Consider the following 20,795-nt stretch of genomic DNA (forward strand, 5'->3'; position numbering starts at 1 on the left):
AAGAAGTGTCATTTCCTGTGTTAGAGAATACATGCAGGGTGAAAGATATAACCCTTACAAAACAGCAAAATTGGCCCAGTCATTGATGACGAAACAAAGATTCAACTTGTTAAAATGATAACTTGAGTTCGCATTTTCCAATAATTTCCAGGTCTTTTCTTGCAACAATTAGCCAAACATGAGGCATTTACCCGCAATCCAGGTGCATGATTTTTATCTATCGACGGCCATATTAACAGTACTCTTCTGAATTTTGTTTTGCACGATTGCCATGTGATATTGTCGATGATTTTTCCAAGTTTTTACGAGCTTTTGGTGAAAATGAATCCTTTTTTCAAAGCAAAATCATGAGCGTATCTGGGTTACTCGATGTTTACTCCAGCAACCACTTGATTTCAATGCATGCGAAATGTGAGTGTCTTGAATCTGCTCTCCTCTTGCCTTTGATCAAATTCCTGAAAGAAATGTGGTCTCTTGGATAATTTTAATATCGACCTACTCCAAGATGGGTCAAGCAGAAGAAGCTTTAGAGCATCTGACATTAATGATTAATGCAGGCTATGAATCAAACGCAATCACTTAGGCAGTGCCATCGCTGCTTGTAGCAAAGAGATCCACGGATTGCTGTATAGAGTAGAACAAGATTTGACTAGCTATGTTAGCAATTCTCTTATTAGTCTCTAAGCAAAATGTAGGATGAAAAGAAGTGGAAATATGGTTTCCTGGAGTTCAATAATTGCAGGGTTTTGTTAATGTGGTGAAGATGAGGAAGCTTCGCATACCTTCTGCTGTTTCTGCAACGAGTTAACACTTATGACTGAAAGTATTTGTCCACATACTAAAACAGCATTTTAGTTCCATCTCATGAACTGTAACCCGTAGTTAATATGGTAGAAGCAAAACAGGATTGTATATAGCACTGTTATCTGACAGGCACCTTAAGCTGTACTTGGATTCCAAGTCAGATGAACTCAAGATAAAATGATTTGGGCATCCAATGGCACGGAACTTTTTCAGCGGAGCTTCACAAGTGAGTGAGGTAGAGTCTGGAGAATGATTCACGAGACTGGCAGCTGGGCGGATGGGGTCGGTGGCGTTCGAGGTGAAAGGTTTACAAACTCAAGTGCTCTCATTCTTACTTCAAGAGGATAATCTGCAACACACCCAATTCGTGGACCAGCTCCAGTGGACCATTTTCGAGACAACTGACGACCCAGTTCATATGAATGTGTTGCTTTCTTCGAATTGATTCTCTGAAGCACCACTTTTTTAGGCACATTTGCTTTTGGGCTCTGAAGTCCTCCAGATAAAGTCCTTCTGTAGTTTACTTGACCTTCATCAACTTGTGCTACTTCATTTGGCTTTGAAGACAAGTCTTTCTCCTTCTCATATGGAACTTCTTGCTGTGGGAGTTCTGATTCAGCATTTTCCTTCCCTTCAACAGTTTTGGCATCATCATAATAGTCTTCATTGGATGAGGAGAGTATCTGTATCGATTTAAAAAACGGTGATACTCCATAGAAGTAACTAAAATCACAACAACCAGGTTTTGGACAACATTATCAGGAGAAAAGAAATTCAGACAATTATGAACAACTTTATACCTTGGTTTCATCAAGATTGACTCCATTTTCGCTCAAGAAATTTAAAAAGATCTCTAGATTTTCCTCTGTTGGACGATAGTGTCCACTGTATGCCCAGATAGCCTGCAATGAAAAGAAGAATGATGAAGATATGAGTCAAGGATTTTATACCAGCCAATATTGCAAATAGTTTGGATGCATAGAGTGGCAGTCTTTATAAAAGAATACCAGCATTTGCTTTGTTCAGCTGCTTATTTCAATTGAATGATATTTAGTTCAAAATCTTGAAACATGACATTTTTGGATTTAACCTCCAGTAATAGTCTATTTTCTATGGTAATGAAAAAGGAAGTGATTCACTTTCTTCTCCACCTAGATGTCGAATGCTATACCTTTAGTGCGCCATTTTCGGCAATAAACCTTCCAGCTGCTAATGTAGCTCCTCCAGCAAGGAAGCTCGAATGGTGAAATATCCCTTTCTTCTTCTAAGAAACAGAAGATGATGGTTAGTGTTTTCGTCATAGCCATTATTTCTAAGGTAGAACAGCAGATAACACTAATACAAATTTTCATGTTTCTTTCCCTCCAGTCAGCATAATTTATGCACTGTAGAAATACAGTTAAAGATTTGCTTATTTACCTGACCAGCATAGAGCTTTCTAGAGGAGCTCATCACAAAAATCCACTTGTCCTTTCCATTTGCTTTAGTTGTCTCAAGAAGTTCTCCACTTTGCTTGTGCACAACTTTCCCATCTCTCAGTATGTACTCGTAGTGCTCCCTCTCTTGCTAAAGATGGTCAAAAATATAAAAGTAAGCAATCCAGAAATCCTGTCTGCTATATGACGACCATGTGGCATCTAAATAAGCATTCATGTTGAAGGATGACTGAATGGCATCAGGACATTTTAAGTACTTCAATAAGAAAAGATATTTACTCATTTTATTATAGAATGTCCAGTTGAGATGCAGTTTGACAACCTGTATCAAATTTATATCAACAACATATTTGTGCTTTGCCCATTGAGGATCAGTTGGATAACAGTTCTCATCTTATCTCAGTTATAGACACTTCACACACTTCAGAAAAAGGAACTAGAAGATGTCCAAAAGAAAGGAGGACTTACAGGGCCTAGATATTTAATACACTGTTGTCGGAACAGTGATCTTGGGCATGCTGGGAGATCAACATCCCTGCCAATTCCAATGTCCAGCCTGCAAAAAGAATTTCTATTGAGCAAAAGCTGTCTGAAATTTTCAAAAGACTGAATGATTTGCAACTTATCTATTGATTCTGATAATGGTAATCGTTGCCATTTTAACAAAAGACATGATCAGGCAATCAACAAAGTAAATCAGAAATATAGGTTCCTAAATTATATATGACGGCAGTTCTGCTTTAAAAAACAAAAAAAAAAACTAGAGAAATAAATAAATAACAGCAGCTCTCCACTGTATAGTCGCATGAAGTACAGGGATCTGCTTTTAAATCTTAAATACGAGTACCATCATAACCTCTTCCACCGTTATCATTCACGAGCCAACAAACAAATTTTTCAAGGCAAAAGAGGGTCGCATATCAGGGGACAGGAATTGGGTTCCAAAGACTGTAGCAGTCTCTGTTTCCTTGCTCTTTCCTTGTTAAGGTTGCTCAATTTGATTAAACTCAGTCAGAGATCTTAACTGACCAGTAAAAAAAGGGCTCGCCGGGGTCAGCCTTGTACCATTCCTCGTAATAGATATGCAAGTTATGCCCATAACGATGCCGTGGATCAATCTGTTCCATACGTAACCGAAAAAAAAAAAAGAGTTTACAAGAGTTACGCAAAACAAGTAAGCAAAAGAACAAAAGTAGATTAAAATTTTGGCAAAAGAACAAAAGTAAATTAAAAATCTTAGTCAGTCAGTTACTATTTTTTTTAAAGAATCTTACAGCTTCAATCCAGTGCTGAAAAGCCAGCTTCATAGCCTTTTCATCTTTAGATAAACCTTTACCGACCTGTTGAGAAATTAGTTACATTTGGAAAGAAAAAGAACACAAGGGACAGTGCAGAAAAGGCAAGAAACGGCGATAAAGCAGATATGAATTTCAGTAAATGTGATGAATGGATGAAAGAACACGCCTTTGAAGCATTTACTACAACTCGATTCCATCGGGATGCTGCAGTCTCCGGTTTCAGGTAATCAAAGAACGAAATCGTGCTGTGATTTAAGCGAGCGTAATCGATGAGCTGCCACCTACAAGAAATATAACGATTTACTGTAAGGAGGAAAAAAAAAAAAAAAAAAAAGGAAAAGGAAAACCGGGTGACGGTCGGAAAAAGAAAAAAATTCTGTGACGAACAAAACAAAACACCACTTTAAAAATAAGTAACGAAAAAACAGGGCAGAGTCAAGACTAGTCTTTTTACGGAACTCACCAGAGCTCCTCGGCGACAACAGCGGAGTCCGCCAGCCTCCGGCGAGTGCGGTAACTCCTGTACACCTTCTGAAGCTTCACCGCCGCCGTCGCAGCAGTAGACCCAACAACTTCCCAGGTCGCCAACTCAGAAACACTCCCTCGAGGAGTAACATCGCCTATCTCCGTCGAGTCCGAGCCTGCTGAGGGGAAGAAGTCGAAGCACTGCTGGGTGTCGAGCGCGGGCTGAGCGAGGTTACGTTTGTACGCGATGTTAGGCTGGCGATCGTAGGTGGGCATAGCAACATTTTCGACCTCCACGGTCATTGATAAGAGCTCCTTGATCCTTCGAGGGGAAACAGAGGAGAGCCTTCGCCGTGAGAGTACGAGCGAAGAGTGGCGACTAGATTTTATAGGGAGGCGAACGACGTCGTCGTTGACATGGTGGGACCCACGCCAGGTCAAGTCAGCTGCCACTAATGACTGCTTCGGGTAAAAGCTATTGGATTTTAGCGGGATCTAAATGGACACTAGTCTTAGCATTATTTACGGTGTTAAACCATTACTTTGTCCTGATTGATTACACCAGTAAAAGGGAAGACGGTAATAATATTCAACCGCACAGTAGCCCCATGTCTCCTTCATGCTTTTCGGTGCGGTTTAAATAACTTCTCCCGTTCAATCTTTTAAATCCGTTTGGTTCCGAGAGACTCCACCGTCGTCCCATAAACGTAAAACCAGTCTGGACAGTCAGATTGGCTGACTGGAATGTCGATAAACTTCACCACGAAACCATTGACCAGGCCATGTGTTCATCGTTCTTTGGAGCCTGGAAAGTTGAAGCAGATGATCAGCTCCCGCGGCCGCTCTTTCCTTTTTTCTGTTTGACGCATGGATTCCACCCTCTTGCCATTCTGTTTTTTTCATTTTCATGTTCTGACCCGATATAACTCGAATGATTTGATCCAGATTTTATTGAAACCAGCCTCAAAGTTTGAATAATAAAGCCTTGGTTATATGAATGTAAAAATATACGAGGGATGATCCAATTGAGTGATTTGACTTTAAGCCTATTAAGTCTAACCCGTGATAATTTAACTCACAAATTCAAGCTGACTTCCCAAGCAATTCTACATTCTTGTGCTAGAATTTACAGCTTCTCTCATGGAAAACGAGGCGAGTGTGGGGTAGAGTTATGTAATCTTAAAGAAACGAGAGAAATAATGCGTCAAAAACTCGAGGTTGGTCGGCGGTCATGAGTAGTTAAGTATTAAAAGATATCGAGTATTAAGAATATTCTTATTCCTCTCTTTCTCTGCCCTCGTGTCTTTGGGTTTTAGACTCTTATATTTCTTTATTTCTTGTTTCAGGGTTCTCACCTACCATGGATCTCTTCTATGGATCATTATGAACCAGAATCCAGTTATCGGTTAATTGAAACTCCCAAGATAGATGTCTAAATACGGCCAAGACATTTCCCCTGAAATGCTTCATGGATCCTGTTTAATCCAGCATATAGCGGACTCCTCGTGCTCCAATTCTGCTGCCAAGTCTCGAAACAATTGAAAATTGAAGAGGACCGTCACCTCTTGCAGTAAAATAAAGAAATCCTTCTGATTTGCTCTCCCACACGTGATTCATGTGACCTTATCGTCACTCCTTTTGGTTTCTTCTACCCAGAAAAGAGAAAAAAACAATGGCCTTCCGACTGCATGAAAAGCAGACACCTTATCGCCGTCGGTATGATAAATTTCACTGTACGTCGGGACGTCTTCATCTACAAGACGTACTGTAACTATGTAAAGGAAAGAACCACTTTTCTCTTTTCTTTTCCAAGCAAAAGTAAAGTAACACTAATGTCAGATAGAGACTTCACCATTTACAGAGCGAGCACCCGTCGCTCCCAAGTTCTTGTCTCCACTCCACCACCAAAAGGATCACTTGTAGCTTTCAGTGCTATGAAAAAACACCATCATTGTCTATGTGTTAACATTAAATCCACACACATTGGGTTTTAACCTTGCATTCTTTCTCCATTGATTTGATTAAAAAATAGACATAAGAGAGTCAATTGAGGCGACGCAATGGAGTCATGGAATGCCAAATGCCGGCATATCTATCTCTTTCTCTTACAGTTGAAAAAGTACAACAGAGGACCAGTAGAGGGTGAAGAGGCACCTAGAAAATCCAGCTAGTGTAATCCTGGCTAATACAACTATCATATCATCGCAGGAAAGAAAACGTCTGTAATCCTCACCTTAATTTAAACTAGATATTATTTTTATCGTTGGACCCATTAAAGACCGATTAAACAATCAACAGGTACGTGTTATATTTTCTGGGCCGGCCTTTTATTTTCGCAAGCCCTAGGAAAGCACCTCTCTCCTCATTAACAATATTAAAGTTAGAACTGTAACACTACTACATCCAAATCCCCCCCATAAGGTGAATGTTGCTGCTCTAATCACTTTTTCTTGCTTTCGATCGTATGAACGTATAAAACGTAGCGATCAGATTCGCTCAAGAATTTCAGAATTTTCAACCTCGTCTCCACTATATTATACCAATCATGAACTTTTTAGTAACAAATTCTAGAACTATTCAGGCTCATTCCTTTGGGAAGAAATTAATTTACCCGTCCCAATTACAACTAGCATACCACACTTCAAACAAATTATTGAGTATGAATTGTCAAACTGCAGCAGCCGCAGGTCCCTTGTCTGCTGCCGGCGGTGCAGTTGCCTCCAGATCGGCGACTTCTTTAGGTACTGTGGTTTCTGTGGGTGCTTCCCAGAAGGCAGTCTTCTTCCCTGTCTTTGAAACGGTTTGCAAAACGGCCTCAGGCTGAACGTTGGCTTTCACGGTCACTTTCTGCGCCTTCAAGTCTACATCAAATGACTCCACACCTGACAAAGTTGACCTGTTAATACTCTTCCAGACAACACAGGAAACCAGAGTGGTAAAAAAACTCTTAATGATAAGTCTATCAGTAGATACTACTGATCCAACAACGCGAAAATGAGATGCTCAATAAACAAAGCCATTAAACATTGAGGAGAAAATAACCTTCCATCTTGGTAAGAACCCTCTTCACAGCCCCAACACAGCCTTCACAGGACATACCAACCTTGAGAACCACTGTCTGCAGACACGAGCATCCAGAATTTTAGTTTTAGCATATGATGTGGAATAAACAAGAGAAATACTCTCTGAAAGAAATCCGACCACATTAGCTTTAGGTATGTCCTTTCCGACTTCCAAATACAGGCACTTGAAAAAAAAAATCTGAGAGTAAGTAAACTTCTGCTCTCAATTTCTGGGACTAATACTTTTCAGAACCACCTAGTTGCTTCATGAAGCTACAAAGTCACCCTAAATCTATAACCAGACCATGGAGAGCACATTTTTTTCTTCTGTTCAACCTAATGGAAGCCCTCCAGCAGCCCCAGAAATGGCAAGACACGTCTACTTATCAACTGAAAAACAAAGCTTGACATTTTTGCAGAATGTTGCTCCACATTCAGCATTCACTAGCATTCACTACCACCTCCTAGTAATTCTACTAGTTTCCAAAAATCAAAGTCTGACCTCCTAGATGGACACGAGCAAGTGTTTTTTGTTAAACCAAATCAAGATCACAACCCCAGGATCAATCCTAGAAAAGATAAATAAGACACCAAACCTCTCCACTTAGTAGCAGAGACCAATTTTTAGCTTTATCCAAATGAGCACATAAAACAGTGAAATTCCTGGTATGTCCGTGCATCAGCTTGCTTATTTGGATAAACAAGCAAAGGTAAAACTTTTATATTGCAATTTTCCCAAATACAAAATTGAGATTAAAACCTGACCAATCATGATGCCAAGAATCTAGGCTTCATTAATGTGTTTAAAAAGTACAAATAAAGAACTTTCCTCACATGATCACTAGTCAAGAACTAGGCAGAGAAGCTGCAACCAGGAGGTGCAAAAGCTCAAACCAAATCATGCTGAGATATAGAACTGTGGCTCTTAAACCCATTCCGAAGTAAAAGCAGCTTTCGTAATTGGGATCTCAAACAATGGTCAGAAGCATGTCTACTTTTTCAACCCACTTTGGAGATGACATTAAACACAGACATATAGCCAACGACTGATCGAACAAAGAAGAAACTTACTAATGAGACGTGATTGACACAGTCATGTAAAATAAGCTCTTGACTTAAAGCTCTATTCAAGAGCACTCATCATGGTTATGATTTCATTTTATTCACTTTATAAGTCTATCTTTTTCAACAGTTTTTTCACTTTTCTAATTTTTTTGTTCATTCCTCGTCATTGAGATTTCTATTAACAATTTCGCAAGTCATCTGGACTTCTCCCAAGTGTTAATCATGAATTTTTATATTTTTAGTTAAAACAGAAACTCTTCACCCATTTCATTATCTTTCAGAGAACAACAGAGTCTTCATTATGACTGATGTAAACTCAAGTAATCCATTCTCTCAACGCTAGTTAACGAGAATACTAATTATGATATCCATAATTCATATGCGCTCTCACTTGTATAAAAAACCTAGTTTTTCACATTAAACAAACCAGCGATAAATGCAACTGAATGAAGCATTTGTCTTCTCCAAAAAATAGTCTCACGTCTGTGCAAAACCAAACCTTAGCCCGAAAAACAAACCATAACAACAAAAAATCCAACACTTCCATGCTGAAATATTTGTATCAGTAGCATCATCTTCAATTGTAGTTGGAATGCAAAAAAATTTTAAACATCCTAAGAAGAGCAATAAGAGAAAGCAGAAATCCACCCCGATAGAGCGCCTATCATACACCAATTTGTCAGAAACAAAAACCACCAAAACCTAACATTCAAAACATATATTCCGGCAATTCGTATACTTTTCAAGGATGACTCAACGAAATCCAATACACGAACAAAAAACATAACCAGAGAACTTTAAACGGATGAAAGATCCATTACCTGAGCCATCTCTGGAAGCGATTGAACGAGAAACGATAGATCACAGGCGGTTGAATTCCTCAGATTTTATCAGGCTTTATATAGACTTTCGGAGGGCGCCGAAATTGACATTTGATAATCGTGGCGCTGGGAAGCGTCTGTGCTATTATACGCAGGTGCTGACTTCCGATCCAGCGCGCCTCATGCTTTGCGTGTCAACCTCGTGCACAACCACTTCGTCTTAGAAGTTCTTACACAAGGAGACAACTAAGCTTGTGAGACTACTTATTTCTCGTGGACTCGGAGAAGATTATTTGGAAAACCGGCAAAAGAAAAACAAGATCAAGCTAAAAAGGATCTTTTGGACGTCTGACCTTTGTGAATCTCATTTTACTTATCAATGTACTGAAAATGTGTAGTAGTACTATTTCTACTGTACGCAGTTTTGGAAAGAGGAGTGAAGTACTGGTGTGGTGTGTGCATCGTACTGCCCAACCGACGCCGCTGGCCCACTCAGCCAACATAAGCTTCCTATGGAAGCAAATGATCCCAACCGTTCATCCAGAATAAGGACGAAGTTAATTTACAGATTTTATATTTATAAAATAATTCAAAAAATGTTATATATACGATCCCTATTCTCTGTGACAAAAATACTTACAACTATCTTAAAGGATTATAAGATATAGTACTTCATTATAGAGTAACATAGTTATTATTTACTTATTTAATACTGTAAACCCTAAATCCTAATAAAGACTTTTTTTTGTTATCTCATGTTTGTTTAAACAAATTCACGTCGGTTGAATGATATCCTTGGTAGAGCAAAGTTTATTTTCTCTTATAGCATTCTTTAGGTTGGTCATTCGGATGCTTGGGCAAATTGATCCTATAAGTGCCGGTTTTCAATGTTAATATTGTTGATACTGAATTGGCCGCTAAACCTGTAGGATGAACTAATTTTGGTCTAACTAGGTTAGGCCGGGTTCAGCTGATGGTTAGACCAAACTAGACGCTTCATTAGGGGGGTTAGTCCAACATGAAGTAAGATGAATTACTCCTACATTACCCCCCTCCTTCTTGCCCTCCGTCGTTGAGCACGGGAGGCCGACTTCTCTTCTCTCTCGGCTTCCCTCTCTTCTCCCTCTCAACGTACTATCAGAGCGTCGCCTCCGTCGCCGTAGTCTCCCACCATTGTGGAAGACGATGGTTTAATTTTTCCTAAGTTAAGGAAAAATTAAACCATCGTAATAAGAATAATAATTTATATATTTTTATTTTTAAAATAATTATTTTTATTTATTTAATATATTTATTTATAATTACTATATTAAATTGTGATTTAATAGTCATAATTAAATTATTTTTAATAAATATTTGATAAATTATTTTTGTTTAATTGTCCCATTGTTATAATTAATTAAACCAATGGTTTAAAAATTTGTGACAATATATTGTTAATTAATAATAAATAAATATATATTATGTTATTGATAAATATATTTATTTATTTATTTATTATATTAATTTTGTGATTATTGTATTAAATTAGTGGTTTTTAATGTTAAAACATATCTTATGTTATTAAAAATAATTTATTTATTTATTATATTTTCTTATGTTATTTTTTATTTTTTATTATTTATTCTAGTCACACATAATTATTGTATTAATTTATAATAAATTATAATTATTAACTAATATAATATATTTTTCATTAATTAGGATATTAATATATTTTAATACTATAAGTTACATTACTTATAAGTGTAGTAATTATGTTTATTTTGGTTAATTATTTATTTAGGTATATATAATATTTAACTATATTATAAAAAGTTATTTATTCTCTTATTTATATGATACTTTTCATTTAGGGGCACTAACATTGGAAATCTATTTCCAATACATTTGAACTCGTCTACAATAACACTCAAGGATGAGTTGAAATTGACTCAATTCATTTAAAATAAATTGAATTTTTCACTTCATTTCAAGTGAATTGATAATATGGTAAATGAATTTGATGTTGTCAATACAAGTGGTTAGTCACAGCTTCAATGTTTTTTAATGTCTTACAAGCATATTACTGAACTAAACCAATTCAACTGATCTGATAGTAAAACTGAAGCAACTGATCAGTATTCCGTGTATAGGGGGACGGAAAGAGGTCTGGAGCCGGTTCGGTTTTGACAACATTTGTCCTCACTCCTCACTGTCACCATTTGAGATCATGCGTCTCCGGCCCATTACATACGGTGATCGGTTTCTTGCTCACCCCTGAAGTTCGCCCAGTCTTTGCTCGGACTTCGGTGCAACCAAACTCTACCGCAGCCGCGAAAACTAGGGGAAACAAAATTTGCCCAAAAAACAGAGATAAAAGTCGATGACTCGCCCCTCCTTTCGTTCTTCTTTCGCCACGTATTATTTTCCTTTGTACATTCTCGAAATCCCGCGAATCCTGCCCCGTCGCCTTTACCCTCCGGCTGAAGCAAAAACCCGGTAGTTGGTTTCACTACCCAACGTGTCCCCCATCAATTCATCCACGTGGCATATTCAGACTCGCAGCATTGCCATCCATCCTAGGACCACCTATCTTGAAATTGCCGGCCCACTCCAGCTAGACAAGCTGGCAACGTGGCTCGCTGAAATTCAGGGGCAGATGCCAGGAAGGGTGACGTGGATGGCACGTGTCGAAAAGGAAGATGTTTACAAGTACATCACTTCAGTCGTGTTTCTTGCTCGCTTTCGGTTCTTCGCTCCTTGCGATTGGGTTTTCTTCTCTCCTCTGTCGCGTTCATGGCCGGAGAGTCGGAGGAGCCGGGAGGAGATGAGCGGGTTCGTGAAAAGCACGGGGTTTTGGATTGGCAATGTGGATCGGGTCCAGTGGCGAAGAGTGAGTTGGACGCGGCGCGGACGCTGGCTGATTTGTCTCGGGTTACTGTGATCGTGAGCGGTAATGACTCTGTAACCGCGGACAGGTGGGGAGTCATTGGACGCCGCCGGTCGAGGAGACGACTTAAAGACGATGAGAATACTGTGACTCTCAGCCAGATCCAGACCTGGGATCCGCCTCATTCTCAGGTTAGTAGCTTTTATCTTCCTTAAAGTATATGATTCTAAATGGTTTTTGTTCTGTAAGGTCGGGTTAAGCTTTGGGTGCAATGAACTCGTCGATGATTTTGTTTTGTTTCTTTATGTATTTTATCTTTTAACAAGCTATCCGCATAATTTTTAAAGCCAATGGCATAAAGAATGGGATAGGAAATCAATTATCTGGTTACTTCTAATCAAGTCACCCTGCAACTGCAGCTATAAATCAGTCATTGTGGTGTTTAACCGAGCTGGTCTGGAAGTTTGCTTGGTTTGTTTCTGGAAAAAAATTACAAATCTTTGCTGCTATATTGGTGATTGGCTCCAAAGAACACGTGGGTACTAATTTCACCTGTCTGGTTGTAGTCCATTAGCGAGTAATTCACTCCGAGTTCTGATTGTTAAAAAGTAGTGGGAGATAAAATGCCGAGAGAGTACGAACAGTTCAGTGGTACCGTATTTCTTCAAATCCTAATTGTGTCCTTCATAGTCCAGCAAACTATTCATATTTTCATTTCATTCAATTCATTTGTTAAAGATCTGATTTTTTATGTGTATAATGCTTTAAGAAACTATGTTTGTAGTGATGACTTGTTTTTAGACTATATATTATAGGTTGCCCTGAATATTTTGTTGATGTTTCTGTAAAATGGAAAATATGGAAGAAAGATTGAAGAAATTGAAGAAGGAAAGAGAGGAGAAAGAAAAATAGGGAGAGAGACACTTGGAGAAGTCTCGTTGAGGGGGAGAGCTCAACCCCCACTTCTCTTATTAAGTGAAAATGGGTCAAAGTACATAAATATCCCGGTACACTTAAAGATACAAAACTACTTATTTCTCCCAATATACATAATCAAAATGAATGAAACTAAGTCAATAGGCATAATCAAATATGTCGAATGAAACTATATGGAGAAGCTAATGTGAAATGACGAAATTGCCCCTCTGTCACATCGGAGGTCTTCTAACAGTTTCAACATTGATCTTTGAACCACATCGCCCTTAACATCTCTTCTTAATAATGAATATCATTTGGTGGAATTTAGTCCAAATGGTGTCAGCCAAAACTATCCTGATTTTCTTTTTTCCTCGTAAGTAAAAAGAAGGAAGCTGCCATTTGGCTCATATGGAGCTTATTTGGGTAGTTCATAAGAGCAGAGTTCATTTTATTTCCTCCAAGGTGACTTGCTAGGTGCTTTTTGCCTAGTGGTTTGTTAATTGTAATCCACCAAAAATCGCAAGAATTATGTAGGTGTGTATAACATGATAACATATAAATTCAGCCATATTTAATCTTGGTCAGTCCTCACCTAGCTAAATCATCTCCATTTTGCTTGCGGAAAGCTTTGAATTGGAAATTTATAATTCAGTGTCTAACCACTTGGTTGGATATTCATTCTGATCCACATGGCAATTGCTAATTATAGGATCTATTTTATTGTGAGATATCATGGTGCCAGTGCAGGTGCCACTGCTTGAAGATTGATGTACTAGAATTTCCATTCCGTATTTTTTGATAGTTTTTTTGTTCCTAATTCTATATGGTCTACTGATGCACCTCCCATCCTCTTTTCTACTTATTTCAGAGTAGCTTGCTAGAGAATCATCAAAACCAAAAAAATATTTGTAATTATCTTGAGCTTGAACCTGTTAAGGCCCTGAAAGATTCAGAGGTGCCTAAATCTAGGCCTTCATGCTCTGTAATTCATGGATTATCAAACAGGGGCAAGGCAAAACAAAATCTGACTGAGGTAATTGAAGTAACAGCTTGTTGACTTCTTGGAGTTACTACTCGATCCCCAAAGCCTTTTTGCTTTCTGATTTTTTATTTTTTAAACTTAGGCCGAGAAAGAATCTAGGAGATTACGCAGAATTTTGGCAAACAGGGAGTCAGCTAGACAAACTATTCGAAGGAGGCAGGTATTCTTTGTTTATTGTGATTGTTTTATTTGTACTTATTAGTTCAATAACCTCAGTTCTAATCACCTTTATTTCAGAAATTCCTTCTAGTCTCCAAACTGCTTTCTAGACTCTAGCTGTCAAAAAAAAAAAAAAAAATTCTAGTGCGAGTGAGAGGAAGCTGATTTACTATTTTTATGATCGTGTTGATATATGCCATGCAAATCACTGAAGCTAACCTTCTTGTCTTTCCGTTTCAACTGCATTAAACTCATTACATGTGATTCATACTGTATTTCAATAGGCTCTCTATGAGGAGTTGACCAAAAAAGCTTCAGACCTTGCATGTGATAATGAAAGTTTGAATCATGTAAGTACCCAGGATCCAGATCTTGCAAGACTCGTACTCTACCTCTGGATGGACTTTGGAATGTCTTGATTTTGTTAACTTGGAATCTTGTCATGCTTCCTCAAGAAAACATGATGGTTTTGTTTTGGTTTAGTTTTAAATGGTTGAGCAATCTAGTAACTCCCGTGTTTGCATGGCTACTGGTTTCACTTAATTTTTTTTATTATTTTGAGCAGGAAAAGGAACTGATAATGAAAGAATATCGGTCACTAAAAGACAAAAACAAAATTTTGAAAGCACAGGTAAGCAATCTCTATTGGGAAGAGAAAAAAAACTGATCTCGGACCTTCTTTCACTAAATTGTATTCATACTCTCTGCAGTCTCAGAAGGTGATTAAGGAAGAGGTTGATCCCAACCCCGAAATGATGTCCACCAATACAGAGAAACGAATCACTTCATCATCATTTGTACAGCTTCCTACTTTCAAATACAACAACAGAATCCCATATCCACCTTGCTTCTGGCCTTGTGTCTGCCCTATCCAAACACATTTTGCTCTTAATATGACTTCAGAGTCAAAAAATTCAAAACCCAACCACGAGTTTTTGGATCCTAGTAGAGTTTGTGGGTCTGGAATGCCCTTATGTTTGGTCCCATACCCGTGGTTTTATCCCGTACCAAGTTGTGATTTCCGACCAGTGGATCCCTCCAGATCAAGAGAAGCAGATGAAGATAAGGAGAAAGGGAAGCATGCAGCTAGAATGATTGAAACTCCATTTTCCATTATCAAGCCCAAACTAGAATCCTCAAGTGAAGAACTTCTCCTTAAAGAAGAAGAGAGTACTACCAACAACATCAGGGAGGCCCAAGACCTGACAGTTGCTGCTGACAAAGACATGACCCGTATGCCTGCTCCTTTGAGGTCACTGCCACCAAAATTGCCTGTCAAATCTGAGCATTTTTCTGAGTCTGACATGGATTTTGTCGAACATCATTCCTCAACAAATTCAAACATAGAGATTTCTGGAGAAACAGTATCTGCTAGTAGTAGTGCGTTTCCAGTTAAGAGCTTGGTTGTAGATGGAGCCATGGCAGCTGCAGCGAGAAAGAGGAGAAAGGAACTGACAAAACTGAAACAGCTTCATTCTAGGCAACATAGAATGCATAGCTGAGCTTTGACTCTAGGTTTGGACTTCAGGTAGATAATATCCTACCATCTGTACATTGCGACCATCAAATAAAGCAGAAGGTCAGATTGGAGAAGTATGATACGACACACACATCAGACAAAAAGTTGTTTGTATAGAATTAGATAGGCAGTAGGGAGTAGGGACTCCTGTTTCCCTTGCGTTCTTGGGTGGCTTTTGGGGAAGCCAGATAGAAGGAAGACTAAGAAGCTTAGATCAAAGAATCCACTGAAGCAAAAAGACATCAAGAGATGGCCGAGATTGTTTCCTGTGGAATTGAGAAAGCTACTACTCATTAGCTGTAGTTTAGGTATTCCCTGGTCATTGCATGGTTCATGGAGTTGAGAATTCCGATTCTCATGACTTGTTTCGCCTTGATTGTTGCCCGAAGAATTGAGAAATCCAATTCACATCAGCAGCAGCACAGATGCTCCCCAGAATTGTTGCCCATGGAATTAAGAAATCCAATTCACGTCAGCAGCAGGTCAGATGTTCCCCAGAATTGTTGCCCATGGAATTGAGAAATTCAATTCGCATCAGCATCAGCTGAGATGTTCCCTGGAATTGTTGCCCATGAAAGTGAGAAATTCAATTCACATCAGCATCAGCTGAGCTGTTCCCCAGAATTGTTGCCCATGGAATTGAGAAATCCAATTCACATCAGGAACAGCTCAGATATTCCCCGGAATTGAGAAGTCTTATTCACATCAGCAGCAGCTCAGATGTTCCCCAGAATAGTTGCCCATGAAATTGAGAAGTCCTATTCACATCAGCAGCAGCTCAGATGTTCCCCAGAATTGTTGCCCATGGAATTGAGAAGTCCTATTCAATCAGCAACAGCGTAGTTTTTAGATGTTTCCTCTAAATTGTTGCCCATGGAGTTGAGAAATTCGATTTACATCATGAGGAGCTCACATGATCCCCCGGAATTGTAGACCATGGAATTGAGAAGACGATTCTCAACATCACCAGTTATAATGTTCAGCAAGAAAGCGCAGGCGAAGGAATTGTCCCGTGTCTTCAGCAATTGGAAAGGTCGACATGAATGGTGCTTGGCAAAATGGTCTACGCAAATAGGTTCCTCATTCATGGGATTCACGTATCTGCATGGAAAGAAAACATGGGAAGGTCCATTTGATGGATAAGCGCAGGAAAGGCTCTCAGAGGGGAAGGGTGTTTGAGTGTTGTTGTTGTTGATGTTGTTGTATTTTTGGTAGTTTGGACTCAATAAGATAAAATATTTCTTAATCTAGTTGCGGAGATGTATGTAATAAATCTTGAGCAGATTTAGTCTATTATATTTCCATTATTCTTTTTCAGTAAGCCAACTGTCTTTCTCCTCTAGCCATCTGGTTTTCCTTTGGCACTATAGACTCTTTGCAAACATAAAACGGGCAATTTGACCCACTTAAGGAGAAGACATTTTTTAATGAGATCTTCAGTGGGCGTTATGCCATTAGAAGAAATGATTGGAAGTGTTTTTATCACGGTTCTATGTAGGGGTGGCATATTTGAATCGAGCCAAACTCAAAACTTCTGCTTGTTTAACCTTGGCTTGACCTTACAGACTTATCCTTCAACCCTGTCATTACCCCATCCACAACTCGACCCCGTATCCCTGATCAATTCCCGACCCATCCCTGACCCCTCCCCACCTTGCCATGCCCCATCGGTCCGGTCCATAGGTAAATGATCTATAAACCTAGAAAATTTAGAATTTTTTTAAATTAAAAATATCTCAATATACTATAAAAATCCCACAACATCACTTAAGCCATTAGGCATCTTCAAGTACAAAATGCTTTTAAATATTTATTTTTCCTCAACAATCCTTATATTAACTTATAAAATTACATGAGTGAATCATTAAAGTATATGTCATTTATATATTTTAAAAGAGCATTACGGGTATAATACCCCACGGATCGGGTTCGAGGAAACCCGTCCTTAGACCTAAAACCAATGGGTTTTTCCTCTCTCCTATCCCTGACCCACAGGGTGAAATGTAAAATCTATCCATGGGTTTTCAGGACGAGTCACCCCTAAAAGTGAAAAAGGAGAAGAGAAGGAAAAGGCTGATATTGAGGGGAGTGAAGGAGGAAGGGAAGAGAATGTACAACATGTTCATCAAATTTCAAAATAGGTTAGTCAAAGCAAGAGGAAAACTTAAAAAACTTTGCATTTTTTCTCTTCCATTGATAGAGCACCTATTGATAGTTAGACAAACATTTACAAAATATTTATTGCTAATAGAGGGAATCATGAACCTTCTGAGTTACTGGTGGAACAGAGTAAATTTTGAAAACTTTTTATGTAAAATTTATTTATCGAGCCAAACATGTGAGATACAATTCGAGCTCGACCATATTCGAGTTGGGCTCGTTATGGATAACTAGCCCAATCGTGAGTTCAAACTTGACTCAAACTCAATTTTTACCGAGTTTACCGATGAGCAAAAAGTGAGTCAAGCTCAAAAGGTTTGTCAGTTGCTCGGCTTAACATCACCGTTCCTTCTGTGACTCGCTACAATGCTGGGTGAAGAGGCTATTTGGTTTAGAATAAAACAAGAGTTAAACTTGGATAGTACGTGGTCTTACTCTAGGTAACTCAGTTCTTTTGGACTTGATTTAGATCTTAAGTGTGCCTTGGGTTTTCGGGTGAACTAAATCTGTTTGACTGAAATAAATCCGATTTTTGGGTATCGATTCAATCCCCGGTTTGCATATTCATACTTTAACATGCAACTAGTCTGCATGGTGGATTAGAACAAACACCATGTTAAAAAATAAACGATCTATTTGAGGCTATGTCTCTTTCTGTTTAATGTCTCTGTAAATTTCTGAATTTTCTCACAGAGGGACAGATGATGAAGAACAACTTTTATAACTCTTTCTGTGTTCAATCTATATTCTTCTTATTATTTTACATAACTTACATAGGTATTTATAGATAACAAGGGTAAATAATCACCACATGGCAAATTCATTGTCATTCCTTTTCTAGTTCTGCAAACTTTTTTGCCAGCTCAACGTCCTTATCTCTTGGAAAAACCGACTTACCTCTTAATCTTAAAGTTTCTTTGAGTTGGGTTTGGATCATGTATCATGGATCAAGTTTATGATCCAACACACCAAGAGTTCTTATGATCATTTGGCCATAAAAAGTCTTGCTTTTAAAACAGGAAGAAAGCCTGTAACTCTCAGCCGTTCGCTCCTTATTAGGTAATAAGGGATTCACTTTACAGTGTGAAATAATTTAACCTTGTCTTAAATAACGTAAATATGTCCGTTGTGTGTTCCAATGTAGTACGAGTAATTCTCAAGCATATACCATGTGCATGCAGCAAAAATATGCCTGAGGTTTTTATTGCTGGAAGCAAAGAGACACGGAATCCCAGTTTCAAGTTACAGCAACGATCTTCACCTTATTTCGTTAAACTAGGCCTTTTCTATTGCACAAATACTCTCAGGTCCACCCTACACAAGTAGAATTGAAGAAAAGACATGAAAAAGATATTGTTATACCAACCAATCCAGATATTTAGTTTCTCCTACTTGATCAGTTATAGACATGAATCAGCCAGGGAGCCTTTGGAGATCATGGAAGAATTTATACCATTAAGATATCAAAAGATGTTTCTCTTTGTCAAGTATGGAGAGTTTGCAAGGAGCCTCGGGTGTGATCAAATTTGCTTGAGGAGGAGATTACTAAGTGAAGTGCATCTGAGGCTTTTGATCTACACAAGGAAGCAAAGGGAAGCATGGATAACTTGTTTTGGCCTTAGATAACACCTGCACCTCGACACCATTTACACTCAAAGAGACACACACACAGCGGTGTATAAAAAGGATCCGTAGGATGCTAAACTCAACATAAGATAGCAGCTCTTTCTTACATTACTATTCGATTTTGAGTTGGGGAAATGGGTTCGATGAGTCGAGTGACGGTGAGTCTCCTGTGTGTTGTGCTCTTCGTTGTGGTAGCAGAGGGTGCAAAGCACTACCAGGACGCTGAGTACTATCAGAATGGTAAGTACTACAAGAATGGTAAGTACTATCCTGATGCCAACCACTACCCCAAGAAGGCGAAGTGCACCATTAAGAAATACAAGCACTGCTACAACCTGGAACACAGTTGTCCCAAATCCTGCCCTGGTTACTGTGAAGTCGACTGTGTCTCCTGCAAGCCTGTCTGCAGTAAGTTCACCCTTGGTCACCTAAGGTTTTTCAACTATCTGATCTGATCTGATCTGTTACATTGAATTTTGTCCTAGACGTTTCAAATGTTAGCAAGTAGTTGTTTTTTTCCGAATGTAATCTTCAACATAACTAGTGTGTACTTGTATGGCAGGTTGTGACAAGCCGGGTGCAGTGTGCCAGGATCCAAGGTTCATTGGTGGTGATGGTATTACCTTCTACTTCCATGGCAACAAGGACAGGGACTTCTGCCTCCTCTCTGATGCCAACCTTCACATCAATGCCCACTTCATCGGCAAGCGGAACCCCGAGATGAGGAGGGACTTCACCTGGGTCGAGTCCATCGGAATCCTCTTCGACAACCACAAAATTTTCGTCGGCGCCGAAAAGACTACCAATTGGGACGACATGGTCGACCGCCTCTCCCTCGCCTTCGACGGTGAACCCGTTGCCCTTCCGATGGGCGAAGATGCTAGTTGGCAATCAAACACTCTACCTAGTGTTTCCTTCACGAGATCACGCGCGACTAATGGTGTGGTAGTCGAGGTGGAGGGCCGCTTCAAGATTGAGGCCAGCGTGGTTCCCATCACAGAAGAAGAGTCTCGAGTGCATGGATACGGAATCACTGATGAGGACTGCATGGCTCACCTGGAGGTTGGGTTCAAGTTCTACTCCTTGACAGAGGATGTGGATGGCGTGTTGGGTCAGACATATGCGAAGAATTACGTTACTAAGGTGAAGATGTCGGCTGCAATGCCGGTCATGGGTGGGAACGAGAAATATTCCACAACAGGTCTGTTCAGTGCCGACTGTGCAGCGTCTCGCTTTGGCCTAGGGGACGCCCTTGCCCAGGTTACAGAACATGCCGGATTGGACTGCACTAGTGGCTTGAGCGGCAGCGGTATTGTCTGTAAGAAGTAGAAAGACGCAACCATCTCTTTACTCTGTTGTTTGTCTGAATAAGGGTGGAGATCTGAAAATCTACTCCTGTATGATCAATTTCTGTTCAATAAAAGATTTCGTTCTCAGTTTCCAGATATGAAGGCCAAAAATCCCAAAATTTACTATTTGTAGTTTAATTTTTTGGTAAGGATGGCCCATTGTCTGCAGTTATGGCTCCCATTAAGAGTTTGGATACCA

General features: G+C 39.2%; 5 protein-coding genes across 5 annotated transcripts in view; 3 read left to right on the top strand and 2 right to left on the bottom strand.

Moving 5' to 3' along the window:
- The window catches only part of LOC137960381 (DNA polymerase epsilon catalytic subunit A-like), a 51,027-nt gene extending 49,641 nt beyond the window's left edge, over window positions 1–1,386 (top strand). Inside the window, exon 50 of the transcript XR_011114150.1 lies at window positions 558–1,386. The gene's annotated coding sequence lies outside the window, so the exon portion shown is untranslated. The remainder of the gene's footprint in view (window positions 1–557) is intronic.
- LOC137960382 (IQ domain-containing protein IQM3-like) lies at window positions 664–4,345 on the bottom strand. The gene is made up of 9 exons (XM_068807992.1): window positions 4,002–4,345; window positions 3,705–3,819; window positions 3,515–3,580; window positions 3,270–3,358; window positions 2,709–2,796; window positions 2,224–2,370; window positions 1,976–2,068; window positions 1,605–1,706; window positions 664–1,487 (listed from the first exon to the last, which is right to left on the bottom strand). Exons 1-9 carry the CDS (start codon window positions 4,304–4,306, stop codon window positions 1,059–1,061), a joined length of 1,434 nt encoding a protein of 477 aa, XP_068664093.1. The 5' UTR covers window positions 4,307–4,345; the 3' UTR covers window positions 664–1,058.
- Window positions 4,346–6,512: 2,167 nt separating this feature from the next.
- LOC137960140 (copper transport protein ATX1-like) lies at window positions 6,513–9,102 on the bottom strand. The gene is made up of 3 exons (XM_068807643.1): window positions 8,952–9,102; window positions 7,046–7,121; window positions 6,513–6,885 (listed from the first exon to the last, which is right to left on the bottom strand). The coding sequence occupies exons 1-3, from the start codon at window positions 8,958–8,960 to the stop codon at window positions 6,671–6,673; spliced, it is 300 nt and encodes a 99-aa protein (XP_068663744.1). The 5' UTR covers window positions 8,961–9,102; the 3' UTR covers window positions 6,513–6,670.
- A 2,609-nt stretch (window positions 9,103–11,711) lies between these two features.
- On the top strand, window positions 11,712–16,728 carry LOC137959921 (uncharacterized). The gene is made up of 6 exons (XM_068807341.1): window positions 11,712–12,014; window positions 13,610–13,774; window positions 13,866–13,943; window positions 14,227–14,292; window positions 14,508–14,573; window positions 14,653–16,728. The coding sequence occupies exons 1-6, from the start codon at window positions 11,730–11,732 to the stop codon at window positions 15,442–15,444; spliced, it is 1,452 nt and encodes a 483-aa protein (XP_068663442.1). The 5' UTR covers window positions 11,712–11,729; the 3' UTR covers window positions 15,445–16,728.
- A 2,653-nt stretch (window positions 16,729–19,381) lies between these two features.
- On the top strand, window positions 19,382–20,576 carry LOC137958577 (uncharacterized). Its single transcript, XM_068805643.1, has 2 exons — window positions 19,382–19,655; window positions 19,810–20,576. Exons 1-2 carry the CDS (start codon window positions 19,382–19,384, stop codon window positions 20,574–20,576), a joined length of 1,041 nt encoding a protein of 346 aa, XP_068661744.1.
- The last annotated feature ends 219 nt before the right edge of the window (window positions 20,577–20,795 follow it).

Source organism: Aristolochia californica, unplaced genomic scaffold (assembly GCF_029961685.1).
Source record: "Aristolochia californica isolate CCGP_79_NKW_82.1479 unplaced genomic scaffold, dmAriCali1.0.hap1 SCAF_3, whole genome shotgun sequence".
Classification (NCBI taxonomy): Eukaryota; Viridiplantae; Streptophyta; class Magnoliopsida; order Piperales; family Aristolochiaceae; genus Aristolochia; species Aristolochia californica.

What these genes read in the sequence shown, in the direction of transcription:
- LOC137958577 (XM_068805643.1), top strand. Translation starts at nt 19,382, where the DNA reads ATGGGTTCGATGAGTCGAGTGACGGTGAGTCTCCTGTGTGTTGTGCTC. An exon ending in CTCCTGCAAGCCTGTCTGCA is followed by an intron (nt 19,656 to 19,809) that starts GTAAGTTCACCC and finishes CTTGTATGGCAG; the next exon opens with GTTGTGACAAGCCGGGTGCA.
- LOC137960140 (XM_068807643.1), bottom strand. An exon ending in GGTTCTTACCAAGATGGAAG is followed by an intron (nt 6,886 to 7,045) that starts GTTATTTTCTCC and finishes CAACTTTGTCAG; the next exon opens with GTGTGGAGTCATTTGATGTA.
- LOC137959921 (XM_068807341.1), top strand. Translation starts at nt 11,730, where the DNA reads ATGGCCGGAGAGTCGGAGGAGCCGGGAGGAGATGAGCGGGTTCGTGAA. An exon ending in GGGATCCGCCTCATTCTCAG is followed by an intron (nt 12,015 to 13,609) that starts GTTAGTAGCTTT and finishes TACTTATTTCAG; the next exon opens with AGTAGCTTGCTAGAGAATCA. An exon ending in ATAATGAAAGTTTGAATCAT is followed by an intron (nt 14,293 to 14,507) that starts GTAAGTACCCAG and finishes TATTTTGAGCAG; the next exon opens with GAAAAGGAACTGATAATGAA.
- LOC137960382 (XM_068807992.1), bottom strand. Translation starts at nt 4,306, where the DNA reads ATGACCGTGGAGGTCGAAAATGTTGCTATGCCCACCTACGATCGCCAG. An exon ending in TTGTAGTAAATGCTTCAAAG is followed by an intron (nt 3,581 to 3,704) that starts GCGTGTTCTTTC and finishes ATTTCTCAACAG; the next exon opens with GTCGGTAAAGGTTTATCTAA. An exon ending in GAAAGCTCTATGCTGGTCAG is followed by an intron (nt 2,069 to 2,223) that starts GTAAATAAGCAA and finishes TCTGTTTCTTAG; the next exon opens with AAGAAGAAAGGGATATTTCA.